Source organism: Natator depressus, chromosome 2 (genome assembly GCF_965152275.1).
Source record: "Natator depressus isolate rNatDep1 chromosome 2, rNatDep2.hap1, whole genome shotgun sequence".
Lineage (NCBI taxonomy): Eukaryota > Metazoa > Chordata > Testudines > Cheloniidae > Natator > Natator depressus.
In genome coordinates, this window is record NC_134235.1 from 207,401,864 (window position 1) to 207,428,275 (window position 26,412).

The window sequence follows — 26,412 nt, forward strand, 5'->3', positions numbered from 1 at the left end:
TTTATTAAAGGCCAAGATATGCCATTTAGTTCTCCCAACCCTATGATTCACTAAGTGACCTCTGTGCTTATAACGTCACTTTCCAACAAGATCCAGTAATGGGGAGTTAACTCTTTGGATACTACGGGCATCTCTCATGGCTGGCGCTCTGGAAAATGCCAGCACACTATACTAAAAGGTTCTTTAATTCTGATATTCTGATATTTAATTCTGATATTTTAAAATGCCATTTCAGGTTAAAGTTAGATTTATGAGAGAGAGAGAGCCATTTGCACCATTTCCTCTAAAGCTTTTCCAAGAACTACATGGAGCATCCATTCGGATGGGCCTGACTGTTGGGTGGTCCCAACAAGGCTAAAGCATCATGTACTGTGGTGAAGGATGAAGATGCTTTATTTTTCTGGCTTGCATCACCTAATGTGTTTTCAGCATGCACAGAAACTGTTTCCTGATCAGCCGCTTGGTTTAAAGGGAATGTTGATCACATGTGAAACCTTTTAGCCCTTTGCTTTATTTTAGTTTTGTAAAAGGTAAAATGCTTTATTTACTCAGGCTAAGGTAAATATTCAACCCCTAAATAAAAAAACAGGGTTAGTGAAACACATGTTAAAAACAGCTAATTAGATTAGAGGGATATTTCAGCCCTTTAGCTTTCTTCGGGCTATGGAAGCAGATTTAACAAGGTTAGTTGTTTTTCGTCTGTAGCCTAAAGAAGGTTCAGAACTGAAATCTTCCCTCAAGCCCATTTGTAAATTTCTACTATGCATTTTAGAATCTCCCTCCCTGTTTTTCTCTATAGTCTACATATTAATGTAAAATCTGTTTCACTGGCCATCCCAGGAAGCATTAAGTTTGGCTCATTAAGTCTTTGCTGATTTAGGTATATATATTTTATATTGTACCATATCCTCTTGCAGAGAATTAGGTGCCTTTTAAATCTAGGGAGGTGGAGCAAATGATGAACACTGGGTTGGATTCTCTATTGACATTTGGCCTCTTTGTGTCACTTGGGAAGCAAAGGCAACAGATTCTGGCTGCCATCTGCCAGAAGAGAATTCCCTGGCTATGGGGAGCTCTTGCCATGTGTGTATATGCCAGATCTGGGCCCTGCATCAGCCTTGACAAAACTCCCATTGACTTCAATGGGGCCTGGGATTTTACCTATAGAGCTTTAATACATATTATGTAGGACGCATAGACCACATTTTGTTTGGGGTTTCCTGGAGTCTTAGACATGTGCATACCTAGCTCCAGGTCATTAACTGCCCTTGCCAAAACTGAGGTGTCTCTTTCTTTCCCCTTCATACCATTCATAATTTGGATATATTTCAGCTCATGGCTTACGTACATTAGTGGGGTGAGATAACTATGTAGTTTATGCAATGGAGCTATTTATTCACATTGCTTTCACATAAGTTTGTATGTAACCACTCCATGTACTGGCCTCCAATAAAAGTCAATTTCAATAAGAACTATGTGCATGAAGTGTTTCCCTGATCAGACCCATAATTTTGGTGTTAGCCTACAGAAAAGTTTGTTATATTAAGTTATGGTGTAAGTCTGTGATTTACTGGCTTGTCCTAAATTTTCCCGTGGCATCACAGGGAAAGCCAGATTATTTTAAAAGAGGATCCTGTCTGCTATAAGAAACAGAGGAATAATAGATAAATTAAAAAACAGTCTTGTAATATGGTGGAGGGGGGGAAGGAGATCATGAATACTTCATAGTGAACTTCCCCACTCCCTTACCCCTCAAATTTAGAAATTTTGACCCCACTTTAACATTATGGGAGGAAAAAGGTGCAGGAAGTCAAGTACCTCTCAGTACACCTGTGTGAGGGACAGCCCTGATTTGGTTAGTTAGGGTTTGGGTCAGGCTCAGTGGTGAGCTGGAGCCGGTTTGCACTGGTTCGCTGGAACCGGTTGTTAAATTTAGAAGCCCTTTTAGAACCAGTCCTGCGAGAGACAACTGGTTCTAAAAAGGCTTCTAAATTTAACAACTGGTCAAAAGTGGCGCCTTAGGCGCCAACTCTGTGGGTGCTCCGGGGCTGGAGCACCCACGGGGAAAATTTGGTGGGTGCAGAGCACTCACTGGCAGCTCCCCATCCCACCCTGCCCCCAGCTCACCTCTGCTCCACTCTGCGGGAAGCCTGGGAGGGCTGAGAAGCAGGTAGCAGCTTTGCGCTCAGGCCCAGGGAGGTGGAGCAGAGGTGAGCTGGGGCAGAGGAGCGCGAGGAGGGCCGCCTGCAGGTAACACGGGGGGCGCGCAGGGGAACCACTCCCCACCCCAGCTCGCCTCCGCCTCCCTGGGCCTGATCGCGAAGCTGCCGCTTGCGTCTCAGCCCTCCAGCCCCGGAGCACCCATGAAGTCGGCGCCCAAGCCGCCACTTTTGATGTGAACAGTGGGCAAACCGGCTGCTCCCCCTGCTCCCACCCTAGTTTTGCTACCCCACTCCTAAGGGCCAGAGCCACCCCAGGTAAGCACCGCTGGGACTCCCCACTTCGCCCCCTGGCAGGCCTCTCTGGCTCTTAGGGGCGGGGCAGAGTGGGCACCCACTACAGTGGTCCACAAGACCCTCCTGCCCGGTTCCGGGGGCAGTCAGGGGAGGGGAGTGGATTGGGCAGGGGTTCCGGGGGGGTGGGCGGCAGGCTACGACCCCCTCGTGGGGTGACGAGGGAACCGGTTGTTAAGATTTTGGCAGCTCATCACTGGTCAGGCTCATGGCTGGCAGTGCTTGGTTTAAAGGAGATATCCCTGCATTGGATTAGCATCATCCCCTCTTCCACCCCAGTATACCCAACAGTGCTAGCTGGGAAACTACACAAAGCTACACTTTGTGTGAGTGTAACTAGCTAGTCCCACTCCCCATTGCACTCCCCCTAACATCCATGGAGTCATTATACTTTACACAAGCAAAATGACTCTCTCCATTGAAGAAGTGCCAGAGATAATCCCCTTACCCTGGCACTCCAAGCTTTTGCAGGGCCACAATTTGACCCTTAGATGCTTGACTTGTAGACTGCAGAATATTCATGCTCACTTCCTCTAGTCCCCACACAAGAAGGAATTATTTAATGTGATGATTAAATCCCAGGGATATTAATCTAGGAGAAAATCCAACAGTGATAACTCATCTGATGGCAGGCAACAAACTACAACACTGTATTTCGCCAGCCTGTAGAAGCCCAGTATTAAACATCACCACCTTCTCCCCAAATTTAAAAGGACATTAATTTCCTCAGTAGATGAAAGCTCAGGAAGTCTACACTATCTAGGCATACTGCTTAGGTATGGTGCAAAGGTAAGACAGAATGTCAGCATGTAGGGACTTTGCTATAGCAGTACATGATGCCAGGAAAACTAAACACAAAAAGCAATATGTCTTGATTTCAGAATGGATAACTCTGGGCCAAATTCAGCTCTGGTATAAGAAAGTGCAACTCCATTGAAGTCAGTGGAGGCTGAATTTGGCCCTGAATATTTGTTAAACATATGTTTCAATAATTCCTATGATTCTGTAGGTATGAAGGCTGATTTTGTAAAAGGAACTGTCATGTTAATCAAAGGGAGGGGAGAGAAAACCACCTGTTTAAACTCTTAATTAGGCATAGATACTGCACATCCACAATGAACTTAATTAAAACAAGTTTACTTTCAGATATGCTCTTTTTGTTCTGGGATATAATTCCAGTCCTCTAAAACTTAATTAGCTAAATATACAATGTAACCTTCCATCTGGTAGAGTAATTTAGCTGGAATAATTGTACACCACCATAACTCAATGAGACACTGAGGAAAAGCATTGAAATGCTATTTCCTTTCCTTTGGAAGAGAATTATGTACAATTTCAGCATGCTTTGCATTTCTAACAGTTAAAGCCAACAGGGAGGTATCACTCTCATTTATATTACTTTCCCATGAGAAAATCAACAGCAAAGTACAAAGCTTGTGCCGTTATTCATGAACAACTCTGTAATACTTATTTGGCTTTAGCCAGAACATGTTATTTGGCAGCTAAACCCTTTAATTAGAGTTGTGGGTTTGAACAGATTTTCATTGAAACTATGTTTTGTAGGAGTTTAAAGAAGTATAATCTTTACTAACCAGCATATTCTATTTTGGAGGGGCTGATGTCATGTGACTTCCAGTATTCACCTCTCTCTCTTTTGTCACCTTTCTATATGCTTTGATTTGTTTTCCCCAGTTTTCAACTTTTCCCTGCCACTGGTACAGTAGTGGTGAAATCCTGGCTCCACGCCATTGACTTTAATGTGATCAGTATTTCACCCCTCATATTTTGACTCTCTGGGAACTCTCTTATTTGTAGGGGAGAGATTTTCAAAAGCACCACAAAAGATTTAGGAGCTCATATCTCACTCACCTTACACGGGATTTGTGCTCCTAAGGCTCTTTGGAAAATCTTCACCTATATGTATGTATTATGCGATCTATTCTATACTCAGGCAAGTTTCCCTTGGCTTCAAAGGGATCTTTGCCTGAGTAGAGCATGTAGAGAAAGTGGCCCAATGTCTGCTGTTTGCTTTTTGATGCAGAGTATGTTCATATTTGAAAGCCTTTTTCGAAAGCTTTCTGCGTAACAAAATCTGCATGTATCATGTTAAACAATTCACAAATGTAAAATACATAGGGTGCAGTTTTGACTATTTTTCTACTTAGTAAACAAATTAGTGTGAGCTCAGAGAAGAGTAATACAAATGATAACAGGGCTGGGAGGACTGATGTAAGAAGAAATGATTATGAATATACTGCCATCTGTAAATATGGGTCTTTAGAGATGTGGTAACACAGTTTCCTTTGCTGAGGAACTTACAATTTAAGGACCTGATCTTGCTGAGGCTTATGGCTGTGCTATTTTTAGTCATGAGAAGTCCAATTGGCATCAGTGGTTATGTGATTAAAGGTAAGCATAAGTGTTGATCCTGCACCAGAGCTTACATTAGATATCACTCAAAATACATTGTTAACTGAGAATTCAAGTTTCTCAGGTGTATTTCCTAGCAACTCAATCACTTAAAATCACCAAAGTAATATCCAAGCCAGTCTCCATTCATAAGACTTGCCATCCAATCATCAAAAAACTCTGCAGCACTCACAACTCAGAAAATGAAGGAGACAAAGGGAGCATTAACAAGACAGTAATTGGACTAACTTTGCATAGTTTGGCTAAATGATGACTAATTGGGGACACAGTAATCATCTATCCACTAAGGAGGCAGAGGAATTATTTAGTGTAATACAAGGTGATGTAACTACAAGTAATGGGACTAAATTAAGAAAAGAACATTCACATTAAAATATACTGGGGGGAAGGGGGAAGCATCCTGAAAGTGAGTTCGAATAGTCATTTAAAGGGAACCCTTTTGTTTGACACACTGAAAAGTAGAGTGTGTGAATAAAATACATTACAAAAACAATCTTCCGCAGACAGGGGGATGAACTAAGGGTTTCATCCTGCTGGACTTTAAATATGGATCAAATCCTAATAGGGTGGGTCCTTTCTGTGACGCTGTCTTTAGGTTTATTTTAGCATATTGTTATTTTTGTGTTCGATTATTTTGCAGTGCTTCACAGACTAAACTGCAGCAACACAACGTTTACAACTCTAACTCAGGTAGCTACAGAACATTAATAGTACCAAATAGATTGCAACAGTATTAGATTTCTTCAGAGCTATTGGGCTCCAGTACAAATTGATTGCAACTTTCCTCTAGTCTGTTCATTATATAAATCCGGAAGAAGCTGTTAACGTCAGTTTGCTTCAGATTCATTCGTTAATCAAAAGTGAAAGTCTCCTCTGTTTCTCAAACCTATTATTACTAATTATGCCCTCCAAACTTATCAATAGAGACTTTAACAAGGCTAAAAATTCCACCTAGTAATTAGCTGTTACAGGAGAAGAAGAGTCTCAAAGCAAATGGCCTGGGAATCAGGAGATTTGACTTTTATTCCCAGCTCTGCCAAAGATTTCCTGTGTCTCCTTGGGCAAATCAGTTAGGGCAAAATTCTCAGGAGTGTCTACTAAATTTGGCAACCAGTTTTGGGGAGCCCTGGATTGTCAGCACCTCAAAGTCAGATCACAAATAAGGAGAAGTATGTTTTCTTTGCTGTATTTTCACTGTTTTAACAAAAAATATGCCCTTGCTATTTAATAACAGTGTACACTGTCCTAACCTTTAAAAGTTTATGTATATGCCCAAAGAACCTGAAAATAACTCCCTTCTGGAAATCTGGTAATTGAAGATTTGGGCCCTTTCTAGACTTTTTAAATGGAAGATTTGCAATTAGGAGACCCAGAAGAAACCTACAAATGCAGTCTTTTCCTATACTATTACTTCATGCGGGAGGGGCTGGGGGTGTCCTGGAAAATGTAGACAGAGGCAGAATGAGGTGGGGGTGTGGGTCAGGAAGGAGAGGAAGAAAAGACTTTCTCACACAAAATATTTTTCTTCTCAACTGCAGTCACTCCTGCAGATTAGTGAATCCGTAAGCATAGCAGAAACCACAGTAAGGAACAAGTTTAATTACTTTCTTTAAAAAATACATTTGCTGAATTCTGACACAAGAATCTTCTACCCCACCATAATAAAGCCAGATTACCTGCTCAAACTGTGTTGTTAGTATGCTACCTAATTAGGCTAGTCCAGCATGGTCCCATTGTTTTTGTGTTTGGAGCTTCACTGTACACAGCACACCTCTCCTCTCCTTTACCACAAATGAACTCTTTGCTTACACTAGGTTTTTATTTTCCAGTCTGAAATAATATAACCTAGCATCAAAACAGCACCTTGTGCTATTACTAACTAAACATACTGTTCTGAGTTTCATCTGTACACACTTCCAATATTTGGCTAGTAAGCTGCAAACAATTTTCTTAGATCGTACTAAACCACAGATGAAAGTCTGCAGTTGAGTCCATAACAAAGTAAGGCACTAAAGACACAAAATCTAGAGAGCTCCTTACAGAAATAGAAGTGTTGATCAGTAGCGCTGGTTTTCAATGTCTGCTTCAGGCATTTGTGCTGTTGTGCAGTAGTTTTCAACCTTTTTTCATTTGCAGACCCCTAAAAATATTGAATGGAGGTGCAGACCCCTTTGGAAATCTTAGACATAGTCTACAGATGCTCAGGGGTCTGTGGACCACAGGCTGAAAACCACTGTTTTGTGGTAATGACAACCTTTCATGGACCTCTTAGATATAGTTTGCGGATCCCCAGGGCTGTGGAGAACCACCGCCCTGTAGAGCTATTAACTTGCAATTTATGCTCAGTGTGAGGAAAATAACCTCCAAAACATTAGTCGTTAGCACTAGCTAGCACTCAGGTGAAACACAATCTATAACCCTAGAAAAATGAAAACATTATCCTCAGTAACAATTTCAAGGATAGCACCATAACTAACAGTTTATAAGAGCAACACACAATTTAAATATGAAAGTAACATGCAGAAAGGATAAGAAGCTCCTATTAGAATGTTGCAATATAAAAGGTATTCAAAAGTCTAGTCTTTTGATTGCCAGATTAGGACTCCAACCAATGGTGGTGTTCTCTGGAATTTCTTCCAACGAACGCCAAGAAATGATGCAAAATGAAGGCAGAGGCTCCATCTATAAGCAACGTTTAAAAAAGACACATGGCTTTAGTTAAAACAGTGGGCTAATCTTCATTTGGAATTTACTGGCTTTTACTGGTTTGCATCAATACTAGAGCATAGAAAGTGAAATGTTGCAGTTCCAAGAAAATGCAAACATTCTGGCTTTATGCCAGAATATTTTGTATTGTTTCAACAAGGTGAAAAGTAAGTTTTGTAGAGAACAACTCCTCCCCCATGAAATCCATCTGGTTTGTTATATTTTTTACTTTTATTCATTTTAAAGGAGCCTAGTCTAAAGATAACGTCTTCCCAGTTAGACACACAAAGAATTATGGTGTTCAACACCAAATGGCTCTCATCTAGACACCTAAATATGTGACCAGATTTTCAAAAGAGATCAGTTCCCTTTAGGCCTCCTAAAAATTACCTGACTTTCAAAAGTGTTCAACATTGAGCAGCTTCCATTGAGTGGAATTTTCAAAAACACCTGAGTGATTTAGGAGCACAAGTCCCATTGGAAATCAGTAAGTCATCTAGGTGCTTTTGAGAATTGCCACACTAATCTTAATGGGAGCTCCTGGGTGCTGAGCACTTTTAAAAATCTGACCCTACATATTGTAGGCCAAATTCTGCTCTCAATTACACAGGTGTGACTCCTCTACATGGTAAATCTAAATCCATGTATCTAACAAAGCGATGGCTTCCCCAGTCCTCCTCCTGCTCAGTCCTTCAAGAGCCTGTCAACAAAAAGCCTATCACAAAGTGATCACTCCATATCTGACCTCCCAGTCCTCGTTATTACACGAAACCTGCACATCACCTTCAAAAGATGAGCCTGGAAACTTAAATTCATAATTCTGGACACCAAAAGCCATAGGTCTAAACAGAGACACTGGTTTCATGGCTCATTACAACAATTTGTAACACACCCTGCTGCTTTCTATCTTCCTTTGTCCTATCACTGCAGTAGTGATAATTGCCCATGTCATTTTAAGTTGTTTCCTACAACATATTTGAACCACTTATGCTTAATAATCTGTCTCAGCTTGTATTTGGCCTGGACATTATGGTTCCCTTCTCTAGACCTGAGGAAGAGCCCTGTGAAACTCAAAAGCTTGTCCTTTCCATCAACAGAAGTTGGTCAAATGAAAGATATCACGTCACCCACTTGCGACCAATATGGCTACAACAACATTGCAAACAACAAATGTGAATGCCACTGTGCAAGGAGCTGCAATCCTTGTCCTAAAGACCGCAAACTAGTGTCAAACCACTGTGCACTAGAACTGCACCAATTTTACTACACACAGGTCCCTCTACACCCACTGGGGAAGGAACAATACCTGGGCTCACAGTCACTGCAGTGGGGTGATTACTCTGGAATCTAATGATAAGCATGTAAATATCAAGACTGCTAACTAATTAGCTACAATATCCAGTTATTCCGGATTTTTGTGGCTTGTAGGCAGAACTTGAGTAGAGTAGTTCTCCCTTTTACAGTCTGACCTTTGAATACAGTTGAACAGATTTAGTAGCAAGACACCATTTCTCCATGATGACAATGGTGGGATGGGGAAGGGAAGGTTGGGAAAACATTCTGCTGAAACAAAAAGGAGGAAAACCTCATGACTTATGTATGTTTCTTTCCTAACACTGTGTTTCTTGTTCACAGTTTAGCTGTTGGGATAGCATTTTTCAGCTTTGCTTCTCATTCCTATATGCTGAATCTAAACTAACTAAATATAATCAAAAGTATCCTTTGAGGGCACCATCTAAATGTAGAGAAGAGAAAGACACCTCTTGATTTTATGTTAAGAGCATCAGTAAGAACTGCGGAAACAAATCAGAACTATTATTAAAAACTAACCCTTAATTTGGGTTTTAGGCATCCCTTTCTTAATGTTCAACAGAACATAAAGGTTCGTTTTCATAGCTGACTGCATGCAGGTTCAGAATCACAGAATTCTGCTAGAAGCCAGTGGCAATAAGCATTCATAGCCCCAGGAAAAGGCTCACCCTGATGGCAAAGGTCAGATTTCTGCAGGCAGAGAGCCTGTCTATATATATGAATGTTCCTGGGACATCTTTGTCTGATATGGTCCCATGAGGATGACACAGGCTCCACAATGTCCCCTCTGCCTAAGGGATGGCCCTATAGCCACCCAGATCAGTTTGGGGTCATTTGACTTGTGTTGTTCCAGTTCCTGTTGATTTTACTCTGAACCTGGGGAACAATCATTGGAACCTTTGTGGAGCTGTTGCTGAAGGCTTAAATTAAGACTCTTCTGCTACTGGGAGTATTTAATAGGTAAACAAGATATTTATAAGAGTTGCTATATTAACAGATATAGCTAGCTATCAAATAGAGTTCTTGTCTAAGAAATGACATACTGAACATATCATCTCTGTTTACATAGTAGAATGTTGAAGTAAAAGTATCAAACACTGAAGTGACAAAAAGACTGCTACGCTAATGAATATATCATATCATTATTTGTCTATTTATGTTGTGTGTATTTTTTAAAGAGAATTATACTTATGAGTTCTATTTGTAACTGATGCACTGCATGCCCAAATATTTGGAATAATGTATGGAAAACATCTGCATTTAATTATATTATAGTCCTCTTATACAGACAATGGGAATTGAATTAAGGAATATTTTGAAACCCCCACAGAGATATAAAAGTATTAACAGCTGCACAAGAACTTTAGTGCTACAGTGTTTGAAAATGTTTTGTTTTACAGATCAACAGTCTGACACATCATAAATATCAATCATACTATCTAAAATATGTAAAAATGGAAGGAAAATTAAAACCTGCATTTTGAAAATGCAGAAACATTCACAGCATTTTAGAAGGTGCAGACTGTATTCTTTTTTTTTCCAAACCAATGTAAACATATAGCATGTTGGCACAGAAAATACATCTTGTACAATGCCATTAAGCAAAGAACTGCATAGGGCTTATTATGACAGAATAGCCTGAGCAAGCTTTTTATAGGATCCTTATATTGCCACCATAGTGTACCAAAAGCAGACTGAATAATTCAGACGGAATAAATTAGCAGTTTGTTTTTCATTCTTTACAAAAACAAGCACTAAACTATTCTTGTGAAAACATTAGGGGATATAACATGAGCTCTGAGTGTCTGTCCTGAAGAATTAGATGTAGATTGGATTTTCTTTCTGGATGCTTACTGGTTTCAAATGCCACATCTCTTCTATGTCAGTACCAGTTCTGCAGTTAGTTTTCAATCTCCCAGTGACTGAAGCACATTCAAAGGCAGTTAGCACAGCAGGGGGGTAGACTTTCTCTCAGAATGTAACTATATCACTCAACAGCAGCCTCATGCAATAAGGGATCTAATGTTTTCTTTTCTCTTCTCCCTCACCCCCTTAGTGTCTCCCTGCATTCTTGGATGCCAGTCACCTCACCAACAACCTGGGGCAAGAGGCACCAAGTCTCCATCACCAGCCCCTTAACACACTCTATGGTGTAGACAAAGTCAAGTCTACACTTCACCGATTGTCAGGAAAAGAGGTTCAGCTAACGCTTGTTTTCTAAGTGAACACTTTCTTTTAAAATGTTTCACATTTTTATTTGAAGGATTTTAAAATAGATATATTTAACCTTGGCAACCACCCAAAGAAAATGGTCTGATATAATAATTATCTATCTCCTCCCAAAAGAAAAAGAACTCTGAAGACCTTAATGTAAATTTAGTATATACTGTATGTGAGAGAGAGAGAGCCATGATTGTCAAATTAAACTCAGAATTAATATTAGATTTATTAATAATACTGCACAAGTTCCCCTGATATTGTGAAATATTAACAACAAGTACATATATCAGGACTGCTAGCATTGGGAGATACTGGTTCTTGACACCACAGGGTCAATCTAAATTGGAAAACTATACACTCAGCACCTTTGAACCTTTCCAATGAATCATGCAGCTGAATAGGCTTTTCGGGTTATGATATATACCTTGCTAAGCGACAGCCTGATTAACAACCAAGTGAGGCAGAATTGTGGGGTAGGAGATTAGAACAAACTTCTCTGACTCACCAGTTTTTCGAAGTGGAAAATCATCCTTGGCATCCTGTGCTCCTGGTAAAGTGTATTTGTATGATGGAGAGGCCCCGCTCAGGGGTGGAGAGCTTTGATCCAGTGAGGTATGGTGGGCAGCCCTGAAGCAGACACAGAGAGGTCACGAATTAGCAGTAAGTGAGGTGACCAACAGTAACCATCTACACATGTTGTCCACATGTCTCAGCTGTGTTTATGTTCTTACTCCTCCAAGTGTGCACAAACCACAGGCTCATGTAACCAATTTCACTTTTACAGTAAGTTATGGAACTGCTCAGGATTCCCAAGAATGCCATTTTTGCACTTATCAGAAAAGTCACAAAGGATAAGAGTCATGTTGCCACACAGGGATCCATACCAGATCAGGGAATTGAACATTTTAGGTTGTTGCATTTTTTTAAACTGTACCAGCTGAAGCAAAGCCATTTGATTCCTGTTTATTAAATACAAATATAAATTTAAAGTGGCCTTTACTCTGCAGTTGTCACTTTTTGTAGGGCAATTACCCAATATTTTGAAGAGGAGGTGTTACTCCGCTGGAAAAATATAGATGAGTTTGCCAGGAGTTGTAAAGGAGAAAGCAAAACCTTGTCTTTAGTTTGGGCAGCAAATGAAACTTCATAACTGCAGTACTTTGCAGCACGTAAAGTTAGTGTCAGCAGTGAAGTCCCACACTGGAAAGCTCTTTCTGACACCTGGGCAATGCAAGAAAAATTGTGGGCAGCTCTTTCAAACCATAAATGCCCAAGGGAATTGCATAATTTGGCTCAAGGACAACATAATTTACAGAGCTTTTTTCTTGTGGGGCCCTTCGTGGAACCTCATATCTACCCATTTTACTCCTGTCCTCTTGGCTGCTGGGCCAGAAATTTTACATAGTTAGTAGAACAGTGCACATTATATAGCACAAACTATTAAGCACAGTACTGCCATCGGAAACAATGTAATTACATATTAAAACATGTTACCAGGATTCTCAAAGTGTACAATACAGTGAAAACCCCAGAGGGAAATCTTTAATAACTGTTTAAAAAAAACTAACTCCAGATCAAAATGTTTAATCAAGGGACATCTAGGTGTCTTGGTAGATTGCACAACGGACTATCTTGGTAGGAATCTTGGGTTTGCTCCTCAGGTCTCTAAGCCTCTCTTGGGAAGGAGGTGAGACCAGCATGCTCCATATATTTCGCTCTATCCAGGCAGACTCAGGAATGGTGTTGAAGTCTCTTGGAAACATGTCCACTATCCTGTTTGCAGGATTGTTTTATATTGATACAGCTGCTATGATAAGGATGGCAGAAAAGACTGGACTGAAATAGTGAAAAAAGTGGACCAGAGGAATGGAAGAGTGTAAACCCTTAGGCTATCTTCCAGCCATTGCAATGCTTAGCAGCATCACTATCTCAGTAACCTGAGAACCTCATCGTCAAGGTCTCTCTCTGAGATCAGTGTGCATTCTTGGATACCTAGGGCCAACAATTTCAAAAAGAATGGTGAAAAAAGCTTAGAGATCTTTTACCACTTCTCAATATGCTAGAGAATTATTTCTAAAATCCCACACAACACATTGGACCGGAGAGCAGCATTCTACAATATCTGTTAACTTCATCTTCTACAATATCATGGCTTTGCATTATACCTGAGGCTAAAAGGAGGCTGTTTCATTGTCTGAGTCTTAATCTGATAGACTCAAGCACAAAGCCATTCCCAATGGAAAAATAGGTCAGATTTGCAAGATCGCTTGAGATTTTATATAAAAGATATAGCAGAAGAGATTACAGACAATTAAAACTTCAGAAAAGTTGAAAAGAAATCTCCACCCCTCCTAGATCCTCAAATTACATCAGCTTCCCTTTCTGGAAATGGGATGGCTCACCCTGAGTCTATCAATCTGTTATCCATGTTCTCCATGAGCAGGTGAACCACAAGGCCACAGCAAACTTTCATAACCAGGTCTAAAGCCAGACAAAAATTGCCTAGCATCATTATAAATCCTAAACTTGGCCCAGGTTCACAAGCTTTTTAGCCAGCTGAGTCAGCTTTTGAGTGAACCTGGGAAAATTATGGGTGTGGGTGGAAAACGGATGCATTCACATATTCTGTCTCCAAATGTGACAGTTTAGGCTGAGCTCTGCTTTGAGTTTGATAGGGGATGGTTTGAATGTGAAACTCAAGGTGAGACACTTGGGACTTGAAATAGGAAAAAAAAATACAAACTCCTGTGAATTGAAACCACTTTGTTTTGAAAAGCTCTAAGTACATCACTTTGAGTACAGGCTCTCAGTACTACTCCATTCAGTAAGAAGTGTTTTTATTTTGTTTCTTTATTAATGTTCTTGGGAGAATTTTTACTTTGGCCTGGAGACAGGTTCTCAATATCCCTGTTGGGGAGGAATTCGGGTGACCACCCTTAGCAAGTATATCGGTGAGACATGAACACATCTTAACATAGAACATACGTGTACCAGAGCTTGGGGTGGCGGCTCGTGGAATGATTCTTCCCATTAGTTGGAGAGTCTTTTGTTGCTGATTTACTCAACAGGAACTCTTGAAGTTTCTGCTTCACTTCTGTGCTTGCCACTGCCCCTAAAACAGATAAAGATTGAAAGCTCTTCCCATTCTCCACAACACCAGGGGGGAAAACAAAAACAAAAAAGAGCCAACATCTTGTGGAAAGTGATGGAAAATAGTAGGAGCCCTGGTGGAAATCATAGTCAAAATGGGACAGAGTCTAAATTAAATGTTCACTCTGCAGGAGACTTCTCTTTCAGGGCCTGATCCAAAAGCCCACTGAAGTTAATGGGAGCATTTAAGTTGACTTCAGTGGGCTTTGAATCAGGCCCTTTCTCCTGTGAATCCTTTCCAGGTACAGAACCAACTCTTAAATATCCCCAAATCATTAGGAAAAAGAAATGCTGACAGAAATAAAATATGGTCTGAGTCCCTTTGAGTTTGAGTTACCCACAGATAATATCTTCACTGAAAGCAATGCTAATAGCCCCTCAAACCTGTCCTCTGCCTACTGCACTGACCCCTAACAGAATGCTGCATGACGCCTCAGAGCTAAGTCTTTATTTTCAAGGCACTTACTGACCTAGGCTTGAGATCCTAAAAGATCACCTAATGATAAGGACTATGGTTGACCATTTTGCTCTTGACATAATGGAACTTTCCACAGTAAGAGTGAAGCTCATTTGTGCTGGAGACAGCTTCTTGTGGGCCAGTTGGGACAGCAGAACGAACTGCCACAGGATATGGGAACCACCTTAAACCTCACCCACCATGTTCCATTTCAAGTGCAAGCCATACTTTTTCAACCTGAAAAATAAGAGCCTGAATAGAACAGAGGAAATCTTTTGAAAATACAATTTCAGAGTCAAATTTTGCCTTCAAACACTTGTGTGCAGTTTCCACTAACGCGGGATGGGAGTTCCAATGAGTCTTTAGTTTTTAAAACCAAAAACATATTATAGAAGCTCCTGCTAAACTGGTACTATTTTCCTTATAACTAAAAAAGGCTGAGGAATGTAAATCCTGTGGGCATGGTATGCAGATCTCTTCTGGTTTGCTCTTTGTGCTCCTTCAGCTGCACCAGTAGTAATACCTCCTTGGAGCAATTCCATTTTGAATCACTTTACATTTTTGATACCCTGGAACAATCTGGTTTTAAACTGACCTTACTGAGGGAATTATTTGTATCTGTCTCCCTCTAGTGAGCATCACATTCCAGCAATGTTCTTTCTATCATTTGCCTTAAAGCCACACTGGAGCTGGAAACAGAACTCTTGGGTACATCTCAGGAAGCTGCGTCAGCAACACTGATATGCCCGTCTGAAAAGAACTAGTGATGTAGCTAGACCAGATGTGCTCACTTGAAATACTAAGTTTTCCATCTTGAAATAATGTTCAAATGAATTTCTTTGCCAGCAAGCACCCTGCTCTTTGGTAGTGCACTCCGCATGAGGTAATACAGAAACTATCTGAGAGAGAAGATCTCAAACGAAGCTTTGTGCTTTCAAACTACATAACATTATATTTTTAAAAAGGCAAGGTAGGTATCTGAGAGGAAGATATACAACCATGGTGCAACCCGCCACATCTGCATAAACTAACAGTGTGGCTGAGCCGGTGTAACAGGTGAATCTGCATTTTGCAGGCACACCACTTACTCCTGTGGCTGAATATTAAACGTTGAATAGGACCACACTTATTAGCCTTGCTCCTGGCCATTACCCATTGCAGGGGGCGGGGAAGGACATATAATCTTTTTATCCTGAGTCCTGGTACCGTGGCTCTTACTTTCTCGGCCTCTCTCTTTGCCTCTGAGGGGAGGAAGTTGCTGTTCCCTGCGATGTCTCTCTAGTTCCTGCTCTTGCCTCTGCTGCTCCAGTTTCTGCTCCTTTTCAAGGAGTTCTTGCTGTTGTTTAATGGCAAGGAGTTCCTGTTGTAACTTGCAAAGAATAAAAGACATGAGCAAATGCAGTCTGCACCGCTGTCCAGGTCAGTGTTGGCCAAAATAACCCACTTCAATAGCTGATATAAGAGCTTTCATCTGTGCTCATATTACTCCGTAACCCACTTTTCTATTCTTTCAAGTGGAATACTGTGTTATCAGCTGCCACTAAAATCAGCTCTAATATCACAAAGTAGCTAGCTGCATTGGTTTTGCTTCTTTTTCTTTTGCCAAATGTGGGTATAACCTGCACATTATTGTCACTCTCTACCAATGCAGCATCAGACTCGAGATGCTATTCTCAACTGGATTTGTCAGTCGCATCATAGAAGGGCTCACCACATTAGCAGAGCAGCAGTCTAAGATATTTCAGAAAGAAAAAGAAAAAAAACAAGACCATAATCTCTCAGTCAAAAAATCTACTTCAGTGTTTCTTCCATGACAGGTTTAATCCCATAAGTCAGTTTCTTTCATATTCTGTGAGGTAGCCTGGAGAAGGGCAAAGTGCCAAATTTGCAGCACCTGTCCCCATTTTTGCAAATATCAAAAGGCAGGAGGCCTGTCTATGTGATTTGCGGACACAGACTCAAGCAGGTGCAAAAAAAAAAAAAAAAAAAACCAGCCACATTTACTAGGCAGATCAAAATCGCTCCTACAAAAAAGGCAGCCATATGGAGGCCTGACTGAAAATTTGGTTAAAAATGTGGACTTTGATTGACTGAGAAGGTCTCATCTGAATGAGACAGAGTATTCTATTCTAATTCACAGTGCCTTGATTTTCTGCTTGTATAGTACAACACTGCAATAGCCTCTACCAATTATGCTTGACAATCTTTTTTTAATAGCCAAATGTTATCACCATCAAATCCAGTGTGGGTTTCCATCACTTCTCTATACTATGCACATGGACAACAATAATCACTCAAACTACATCTTTAAATCACAGTAAAACTTCCAGGAGAGGAGCAAACCCTTTCCAGTATTCAGCTGAGAATATTTAGCTTACTGTGGAGGAGCCCCAAGATAAATGAAAGATTTTGCTACCTTTATGTGCTCCTGGAGCTGGGCCTGGTGTTGTCGGGTCAAGTTTTCATGCTGTTTCTGAAACTCCGCAATCAGAAGTTGCTTCTGAATTTGCTGCTGCTGCTGGATCAGAAGTAGCTCCTGCTGGAGCTGCTTTTCACGCATAATTGGGTCCACCATGGGAACCATCATCCTGAGATCTGTTCGCAAGTCCAGTGGTGTGATGGGCTCCAATCCCACAGGAACCTCTGACTTTACATCCACTATAAAATAACAACAACAAAAGGAAAATATATGAATGAATGCAGATAAAAATGAATTTATGCTGCATATTGGGGAGAAATAATTTAATTATACCCCAAATTCCTTCAATCTATCAAGTTAGCAAAATGCCTGTCATTGTAAGCCATATGCAAAATCTAGTCATTTCCACTAGCAATCTAACACATTCACACACCATCCTATCACTTTCCTCCCATTTTTTAAAGAAATCTCCCCCTGAGGAATAATGAGAACCCCAGCTCCTACAAAACATTGCACAACAGGTCAGAACTTGCCAGTTTGCTAACTTAGCATTATTTAGTTTAATTGGTGAGATATTACTGGGTATGCAGTGTTGTGTAACAATACACATTTAGTATACTTGTGGTGTTTGGAATAAGTTGAAAGCCCTGGAGTTGTAAGAGTTCTTATTTTCAGTGGAGAAAGCTTACATTCAGACTGACTGCATACGATTTTACACCCTTACAGATATTCTGCATTATGCAGTGAGAGCCATAAATGTGCTACGCACAGAGGAAGACACACAGGATTATATGGGACAATACTGGGAAAAATAAAGTTTTAAAGTTTTAAATAATGAACACTCACATGCTTATAGGAGATAGAATGTGGCACATACAATGCATTACTCATCATAGAAGGAAAAGATCTTGCTAAAAAGACTGTTTTAATTCATCCTCAGTAATGGAATAAACTGCTAACACAACATCGAACCAGGTAATGAAGAATCCCTTGATCTTTCATTCCCTGAATTCAATCCAAGGATATATACAAACTTAATGATTTTCACTATGCTACACAGCAGAGCCATTTGGGTTTTCATACCAACTGAGGGGAGCAGAACACAGATCTATCTGTTCCAAAAAGGCAGAAGCACCCACCACTTGTGCTAAAAGAGAATCTCCATTGGTAGTTAGCAGTATAGGGTCTGAGCAGTTCTCACTGAGCAGAGTCTGAGCAGTGTTTTGATTCACTAAAGGGGAATTATACACAAACACACTAGTTCACTGCAACTATTTCTACTGAAAAAAAATTTAGTGGATATAAATACAGTGTCTCAAAATGACAAGCTGCACATACTTCTATACATATTTTCTCTCATGTTTTATTTACTTTTATTGTTCCCTCGGTTCGAAACAAAGAAGAGAAGGACAGAATACAGTAGAAACATTCCAACACACAGTAGTAGTATGCTGGCTGTGACAGCTAAAACTCACAGCCAACATCTTCAGCTGAGTTCTAAGCATATGCTAAAATCTGTTGGGTATACTTTGGCATCTGACATATGTGAAATAAAAAATAAACTTTTTTTTTAAAGAAGACATGAGACACCAAATCTTTCCCTTTTTATTATATTCTCTTTCTGTCAATAAACTGGTAACATCAAACATTTAGTTTTACTCCTTGAAACAGTGCTTGTAAACCTCAAAGTATAATTTGACTTCTTAACCTGCTATCCCAACAGAATGATTATGCCTAACTGCTTGCTTTTGTTCTGAGACTAATCACTAAATTGTAAAAAATCACCCTTAACTTACAAAAACTACTCTTGATTATAAATAATTGCCCCAGACCAAGAGAAAGCAGCAGTCAAGAACCCAGCCTTTCATCCAAATTATTCAGCTGCAATCCACATTCCATTTGTCTAGACTAAATATAGCAGCGTTTATACAAGAAATCAATAGTGCTTCCAGAGAGCAGAGCAGAGACATGAATATTTCATCAAACTCAGAGAGAAATGGCAATCAGCAAACTGACAGTTCTGTGTAGGTTGACTGGCCCTCCAGATAAGTCCCTGTTACTTGGACAATGGCTCATCGCCTGCAAGTCACAATCTTATCATAGGCACTGTTCTATTTTTAACATTAATTGTGTTGTAGGTGACAAAGGCTTATGATGTTTAAAGTGGAGAGATGGATTTTCTTACATCTTCTGTGACAGGATAATAAGCCTCACCAGGAGCAATAATAGTAACTAGAGCTGTGGAAACCCTGCGGGGTTCAGTTTGCAATAGTGTTTGCAAACTGAACCCTGCAGTTTGGTTTGCAGGCACTGGCTACAAACCAACCCCTGCATGTTTGCCTGGTGATTCAAGACTGATTATAAATCGTACCTCCCAGAAGCATCCCACCTCTCTATCCCCAGAAAACCCCTATCTGGTTAGGGTGAGAAAGTGAATAGATTTTCTAACAATGGAAACTTCCCTCTCTCAATCAGCAAAATGTAGCAAACCTGAAACTCACGCTCACTTTGAAGGGATTCAAATTCTTGCTGCAAAGAATTCACACAGCTCTAATATTAGCTGCATACTGGTAGCTCCATTTCAGCAAGTTCAACTTACCACCCTCACTAGTGGGGAGAAAATCAACGAGTGGGTATTCAGAAATAGAGACTGTGTAAATCAGTATACAATATTTACAGTGGTCATTGTTAAAGAGTCAATATTTTCCTATAAATTCGCATGATCCTGGAGACAATGCAGATATTTCCTGTCAAAAGTATTGGCAGCAATTGTGTTATCTCGGATACTACTGTGCAGTAACTATTGGTACAGTGATATTGACTTTTTAATGGCAACCACTGTACTGAGACCGCATCCCTGGTAACAGCTAACCTCATCAACCAAAACCTCAAAAATGATTCTGAACAAAATGTACATAAAACCATTAATTAAACAGACTGCTATGGTGCTGGCTGTTGTACAGTCCTGGGCCATTTTCATTATGGTTATTTCCTACCAATTCATGAGGATGACACAGAGGGAGCCAATCAGTGTAAAAGTGGAATAATGGAGTTCAAAGTCAAAGTCAGAGTGTATAAGAGCTTTGACATATTATGGTTGAGGTTCCTTTCCCCCCACCATTTTCATTTTAGAAAGATCAAAGAAGGCACAAAAATGTTTATTCTGATCACACTTCATGTGTTATGCACAGCCACATCACAGTAGAACACGTGTGTTTTTCAAGTGCACACAAGGTGCCTTAATTTTCAGTGTTTGCAACATGTGCACAGCTGAACTAGGAGTGGGAATTTTTAAACATCCCAAGAAACAATGGGTTCAGGTCTCCCATCTGAGGACTTACCAAAATCATTGGCTGAAGGAGTGGGAGAATGGGCATAGAAACAGTAAGCTTTGACATCCTGCTGTCTGCTGATGAGACAACTAAAGATGTTACTCTAAGCTCCAGCGATTCAGGAACTATGCCAAAATGTTAGAGGAACAAACACTCAGCAAGTTGCAAAAACAAGTATATTTGTTTCCCTTAAGAACTTCTTTTGCCTTAATCTTAAAATATAACAGCACAAGGGTCACAAAAGGGTCTCTGTACAGGCTGCATTCAGTATATGGGCCTTATGGCAATGTTTTTGACACACTAAGGCAAATATTAGCAACACCTGCAAAACAGCATGGTCCACATGGAGCTTGCATATCCATGTATAACAATACAGAAGGTCTGATTTTAACTGACTGAGGCTTTGGTTCTTGAAGCCACTCTTACACATGGGCATCAGTGGAGGAGCACAGCTCCTTTGTTGAAGGATGCCATTTCAAGCTGTTTCCAGTGACTCATAGTTTAAATTTCCGCTGACTGGCCTATTCAAAGATCAGGGTCTTACTCACCATTTTTGTAAGAAAACATCAGGAAAAAATAACAATCAGTGGCACTGACCACCATTTTCTCACAAAAGGGACAATCTTCCCATCCTTTGGCAATTACCTTCCTTGGTATACAATTATGTCATTTTTAAATACAGGAACTTTCACAAGAGATGCTGTAATCTGCTGATCAGGTTACCATTTGTCTGCTATTCTTTATTTGAAATTTAATGAAGAATTCTAATAGGTTTGCTTACTGTAACCTGTTTGATGCATTTACAGTTCTGAGGCTAGAGGAACTGTGTAAGTGCATTCATTGGCAGTGTAGAAATTCAAGTTAACCCCTCCATCACTGAATTTCCTGGGCAGCAGGTTGAGTTGTTCAGATGGGAACGGGTGGCAGACAGGTTAAAGAAGCTAAGATCAGGTCAAGTTTTTTTGGTCACCTTTTTTGCCGGGGAGAGGGTAGCTGAAGCATTTTAGAGTTTGGAGGAGTGGCTCTTCTTCTGTGGGGAGAAGGAGGGCTGCAAAAGTTGGTGAGCTAAAATTAAATGACACATTGCAACAGGGAATATGTAAAAGACAACAGGTAACCATCCTTTTCCTAAAGCTAGCAATTTTAATGTTAAGAGGTAAAGGACGATTTCTGAAAACTTATAAGATTTATTAAAATCCCAAAGAAACAAACTTCAAAGAAAGGGACACAAACTATCCAAAGTGTCAGCCCAACTTTGAGACACAAGGTATAAAAAATAGACAATCCTTTCTATAGGGCATCATTGGGAAAATGTTAGTGCTACTCTTTTTAATTATATTCTCCAAAACAAGTAAATCTTGAAATTATTACTAAGTTGTGCAGCACCATCCACAAGCATTATCTTCACTTCATAAAATGAAAACAAAAACAAACTAGAACATAATAAAGAGTTACGAACATTCAGAGAAGATAGAAGTCTTAAATTAAGATTCAAAAGTAGAGGAGAAATTAATGTATAAAATTAATATTTTTCAATGTGAAAATAGAAGGGATCGGTTGACCAGCAACAAATCATCACATGTCCATAACCAAAGTGCTGGAGAACCCACAGAAATTAGTTTCAAATGGTAAGAGTGTGGTGTGGTGGGAAAGCTTAAAAAAATCAGTTACAATGCTTTGAACTTACTTCTTACTTTAACCCCTGAACTTTGGGATTTACGTGCAGAAAATCCAGGAGTTGGGAGGAATCACTGAGGTAAAGGCTGGGGGTGTTTTCTCCTCAGGGATTTCTGCACCACTGCGGAATGCAGAATTCATGCAGAATTAATGTTCTGTGCAGAACTTTATTCTTCCCCTGCATAATTGGTGCTGCAGAGTTGCTGGTCACCACTAGGGACCACTGGACCCAGCAGAGCCCAGTTCTCCAGCTCACAAATAAAGGACACTGCCCGGGGGGAAAAAGGAGGGGAAGGGGAGCTGGAGGGTTCCCGGGAGCTGTAGTTCCCAGCATGTCCTGAAGGAAGGAGGCAGCGTGCAGGAAACTCCATACAAGCCTGGGACCCAGCATCAGGCTGTTTCTTTCCCTGGATCCCTGGGCTGTAGAGTGTAGGGGGATGGGTGTCTGGGCTGGGGGGCATGACACAGCAGGGCTCTGGTGGGTTGGGGGTGTGGGTGTCTGAGCTGCGTGGGCTCCCCATGGTTGAGTTCTGGGGGGCGATGTCTGAGACTGGAGGGGCAGAGTTTTCCCCCAAGATGTGCCCAGCTGGCACATGTGACACATCCAGACTGAGGTGCCCAACAAAAGCATAAAGATAAACAGGAACTGGGTTGTCATACGGTTTTCTTTAATGCTCTACTCCTGGGGGAATCTCTTTTGTTGTCTGTATTGTTACAGACATACTTGCTGACAAGTATTTTGAAATAAAGTTCCAAAATAATTGAAACTGGTGTGATTATGTAGTGTTATTTTAACAAATAAAATATATAGAATTTAAAATATTGAGTGCAGAATTTTTAATTTTGGGGCGTGGAATTCCCCCAGTGCTGTGATGTCCTGAAGCAGTGTGTGGAGGGAGTAGGAGAAATGGAGTGCTAGGGGGTTGCAGAAATGAGATATAGGGGGACAGTGGGAGAAGGTATAGAAGTAGTGGGCCACAAATGGGAGTTGGTAGAATTATGGGACAGTGCAGGACAGGCATGTGGGGACTGAGTAAGAGAAGTAGGGTGAGGCAAGGCCACTGGGAGAGGGTGCAGGCTGAAGAAGATCTGCCCATGCAGGGAGATCTTTGCAATCATCCAGAGACAGAATATAGGGAGAGGAGGTCAGGAGCTCAGAGCCAGTTGAGGAAGAAATTTCTCCCTGTTGGGCAACAGAATTACAGGAACATTGCATACCCTGTAATCTAAGAGCAGTTCTGGCATGCTGATAAAGTGGTGTGGCAGGACCATGCAGCCAATGTAAATAAACAAATAATGGAGTGATGTGTCAGTAGTGAGAATACTGGAAAATTAAGAGAGCAACATGGTTTTAAACAGCCAGGGATAGAGGAAACATGGAGTCTGGCAAGAAAATTATTGAAATCGTCCAATGTGAAATAGTTACACAATAATTCATCATTTTGGACATGTTCCTGAGAGAAGCTGAGCGCTCACAACTGTCATTCGCTTCAGAAGGAGCTATTTGTGTTCAATGACTCTCAGGATTGGACCCATACATTGCAGAAGGGGGCTAGAAGTTTTGATTTTTAAAAGTATTGAATACATAAAGCCAGACAGTCCATGAGCAATGAGATATGTCAAATTGAAAGGGATGCCCAGGACCAGATTCTCAGCTTCAATGGAGCAAAGTTGATTTACCTCAGCTGAGAATCTGGCCCCAAGACCTTAGCCACTAGTACCAGAATGACATGAGTCAAGACGGCCTGGAGAGAATCTCATTTTAATTATCCTTCCAGGGACACCAGCATCCTCATTTAGGACTAAAATTTAGGTTTTGTAAAAAAGGGTTTTACAAAATGTATGATCAGTAGGAATGATTCCCTACCATCACAACTGGCAAGTGAAGGCACTTGCACTGTAGATCATGGAGTGGTCACTTAACAGATTTCACTGTAATATTTTCTCTAAGCAGTTTACATGAATTACATTTTCTCTATCATAGTCTGTCCTCTGGACATCAAAGAAAAAATGGAAGTGTAGAAAAAACGATAGTATACACACAGGGAGATTTTCAAAGCATAAATGGCACAATGACTTTCAATGGGAGTTAGGTGCCCATTTGTGCCTTTGAAATTCTCTCCTCCTTTGTATTGGCCTGGAAGGGAAAGCACAAGAAATTAAACAACAGTTATTATCTTCCAGAACATAAATTTATACTTAGATCACTCTTAAAGGACCATTGTGAACTGGAAATATAAATGAATTACCAAACCTGATGAGACACTCATCTAATGTTACAGTACCCAGGAGCAGAGTAATAGATTGGACTAGAACTGTATTCCCCCTTGTTCTTCATAAGGGATCTTACCATGATTATACCTTTTCTCTCTTTCTTTTAAGCATTTGCATACATGTCATAAATGAGAAGTAAAATAAATGCAAACAGCGTTCTGGGCTTTGATTTACCATTCTCTTATTTCCCAAGGGCCTGAAAAGGAAGCTCAGACAACCACAAACTTCTAAAATATCAGTGAGAGGCCTTGAAATACCAACACTGAAATAAAAGCTAGCTGGCTGGCTGTTTTAAAAATCAAAGACTGTATTATATTGATTTACTAAATTCAGACTCTTTCTCTGCAAATATGTTTTTGAGTTAAACAGTCATAACAAACCATAATACAAACATGAATTCCACATAATTTGTAATACCCAAGAAGTTCTTAAATGTTGCAGTGTTTGCTATTACTTCACTAGTGAGTACTTAGCAAAAAGCTCCATTTATAAGCTTTCCAGTTTTCTTGCAAACATCAAGCCAACATCTTGCTGTTAACTAGCAGGGGTCAGAGGATTACAGGCAAATGAACACAAGATGTTACATTAAAATCTGAAACAAATTCAAAATCTGTTAAAACCAAAACCATGATGATATGTTATCAAAGTCAGACCTGGGCTATATTTGGATTTCCATGTTGCTCTATTTATGCTTCTGCCAGTACTGTTCTTACCCACAGATTCTCTACACCTGCTGACATATGGGACTGTTCATTTTTCAGAAACTGCCCTTTTCTTACAGGGAATCTGAATGGTCTTAATTCTAGAAATTTCTCCTGCCAGCAAGATAAAAATATGCCAGAGATAAATGTAGATATATTTTAAAATGCAGAATCTCTCCCCAACCTTTGAATTTCCTTCACAGCTCCGATGTCCATGCTACACCCATGGTGACAACTAATTAATGATAATATAATATACACACAGTATAAATGCTATGTGTAGACACGTCATATCTGTATCTACCTGGCCAGATTGTGCCTGACCGCTGCATATGTATGCAAGAAAGGGAAGGTGAGAATGCAAATGGAATAATAGAATCCTAGAAATGTAGGACTGGAACGGACTTTGAAAAGTCATCTAATCCAGCCCCTTTCGCTGAGGCAGAACCAAGTAAATCTAGACCATCCCTGAGAGGTGTTTGTCCAACCTGTTCTTAAAAACCTCCAGTGACAAGGATTCCACCACCTCCCTGGAAGTCTATTTCAGTGCTTACCTATCCTTATAAAGCTTTTGCTAATATCTAACTTAAATCTCCCTTGCTACAGATTAAGCCCATTACTTCTTGTCCTACCTCCAGTGAACCTGGGGAACAACTGGTTGCAGTCCTCTTTATAATGACCCTTAACATATTTGAAGACTGTTATCAGATCTCCTCTCAGTTTACTTTATTCAAGCATTCCTCAACCCTTATGTCCCCCATGCAATGACCAGACACAACTGTAGCCCTGTTTTCCTGTCTTTTCTTGATCATTACTGAAGACTGGATCTAATGTGACACCATTGTCTGCAGCACTCAATACACATGTATCCCCAACTCAATACAGTTTATCAATACCCTTGTTTAAGATCATGTAGCCAGTTTTCAATCCATGTGACATAAGCAACAGAATTCTAAAGTGTGAATTAGACAGGAGCATATCACTGGCTGTGTGTCTATGTATATACGCAGCCACAAACACTGATCTGAATGAATCCTTGGTGTTCAGACATGCACGCACATATCCTGTCATATTTGCAAAAAGTAAAGGATAGCTGTCATACACTGGCCACATGCTTTCCCCATCCTCCTTTCTTTCAAAAAAATAAAAACCTAGACTGTGATTTCAGCAATCCTGCGGTTCCCATCTCAAACTACTGCATGTAATCAAAGAAGGCAAAAAA

At 40.4% G+C, this 26,412-nt stretch overlaps 1 protein-coding gene across 5 annotated transcripts in view; it reads right to left on the reverse strand.

Moving 5' to 3' along the window:
• Window positions 1-26,412, reverse strand: part of HDAC9 (histone deacetylase 9) — a 542,743-nt gene that overhangs the window by 263,577 nt on the left and 252,754 nt on the right. For 4 of the 5 annotated variants that reach the window (XM_074945808.1, XM_074945812.1, XM_074945807.1 and 1 more), the window contains exons 3-6: window positions 17,204-17,445; window positions 16,006-16,156; window positions 14,166-14,292; window positions 11,686-11,807 (exon numbers count right to left, since the gene is read on the reverse strand). In XM_074945808.1, coding sequence (XP_074801909.1) covers window positions 11,686-11,807; window positions 14,166-14,292; window positions 16,006-16,156; window positions 17,204-17,445 — 642 coding nt within the window. The remainder of the gene's footprint in view (window positions 1-11,685; window positions 11,808-14,165; window positions 14,293-16,005; window positions 16,157-17,203; window positions 17,446-26,412) is intronic. The other variant, XM_074945811.1, reaches the window with a different exon arrangement.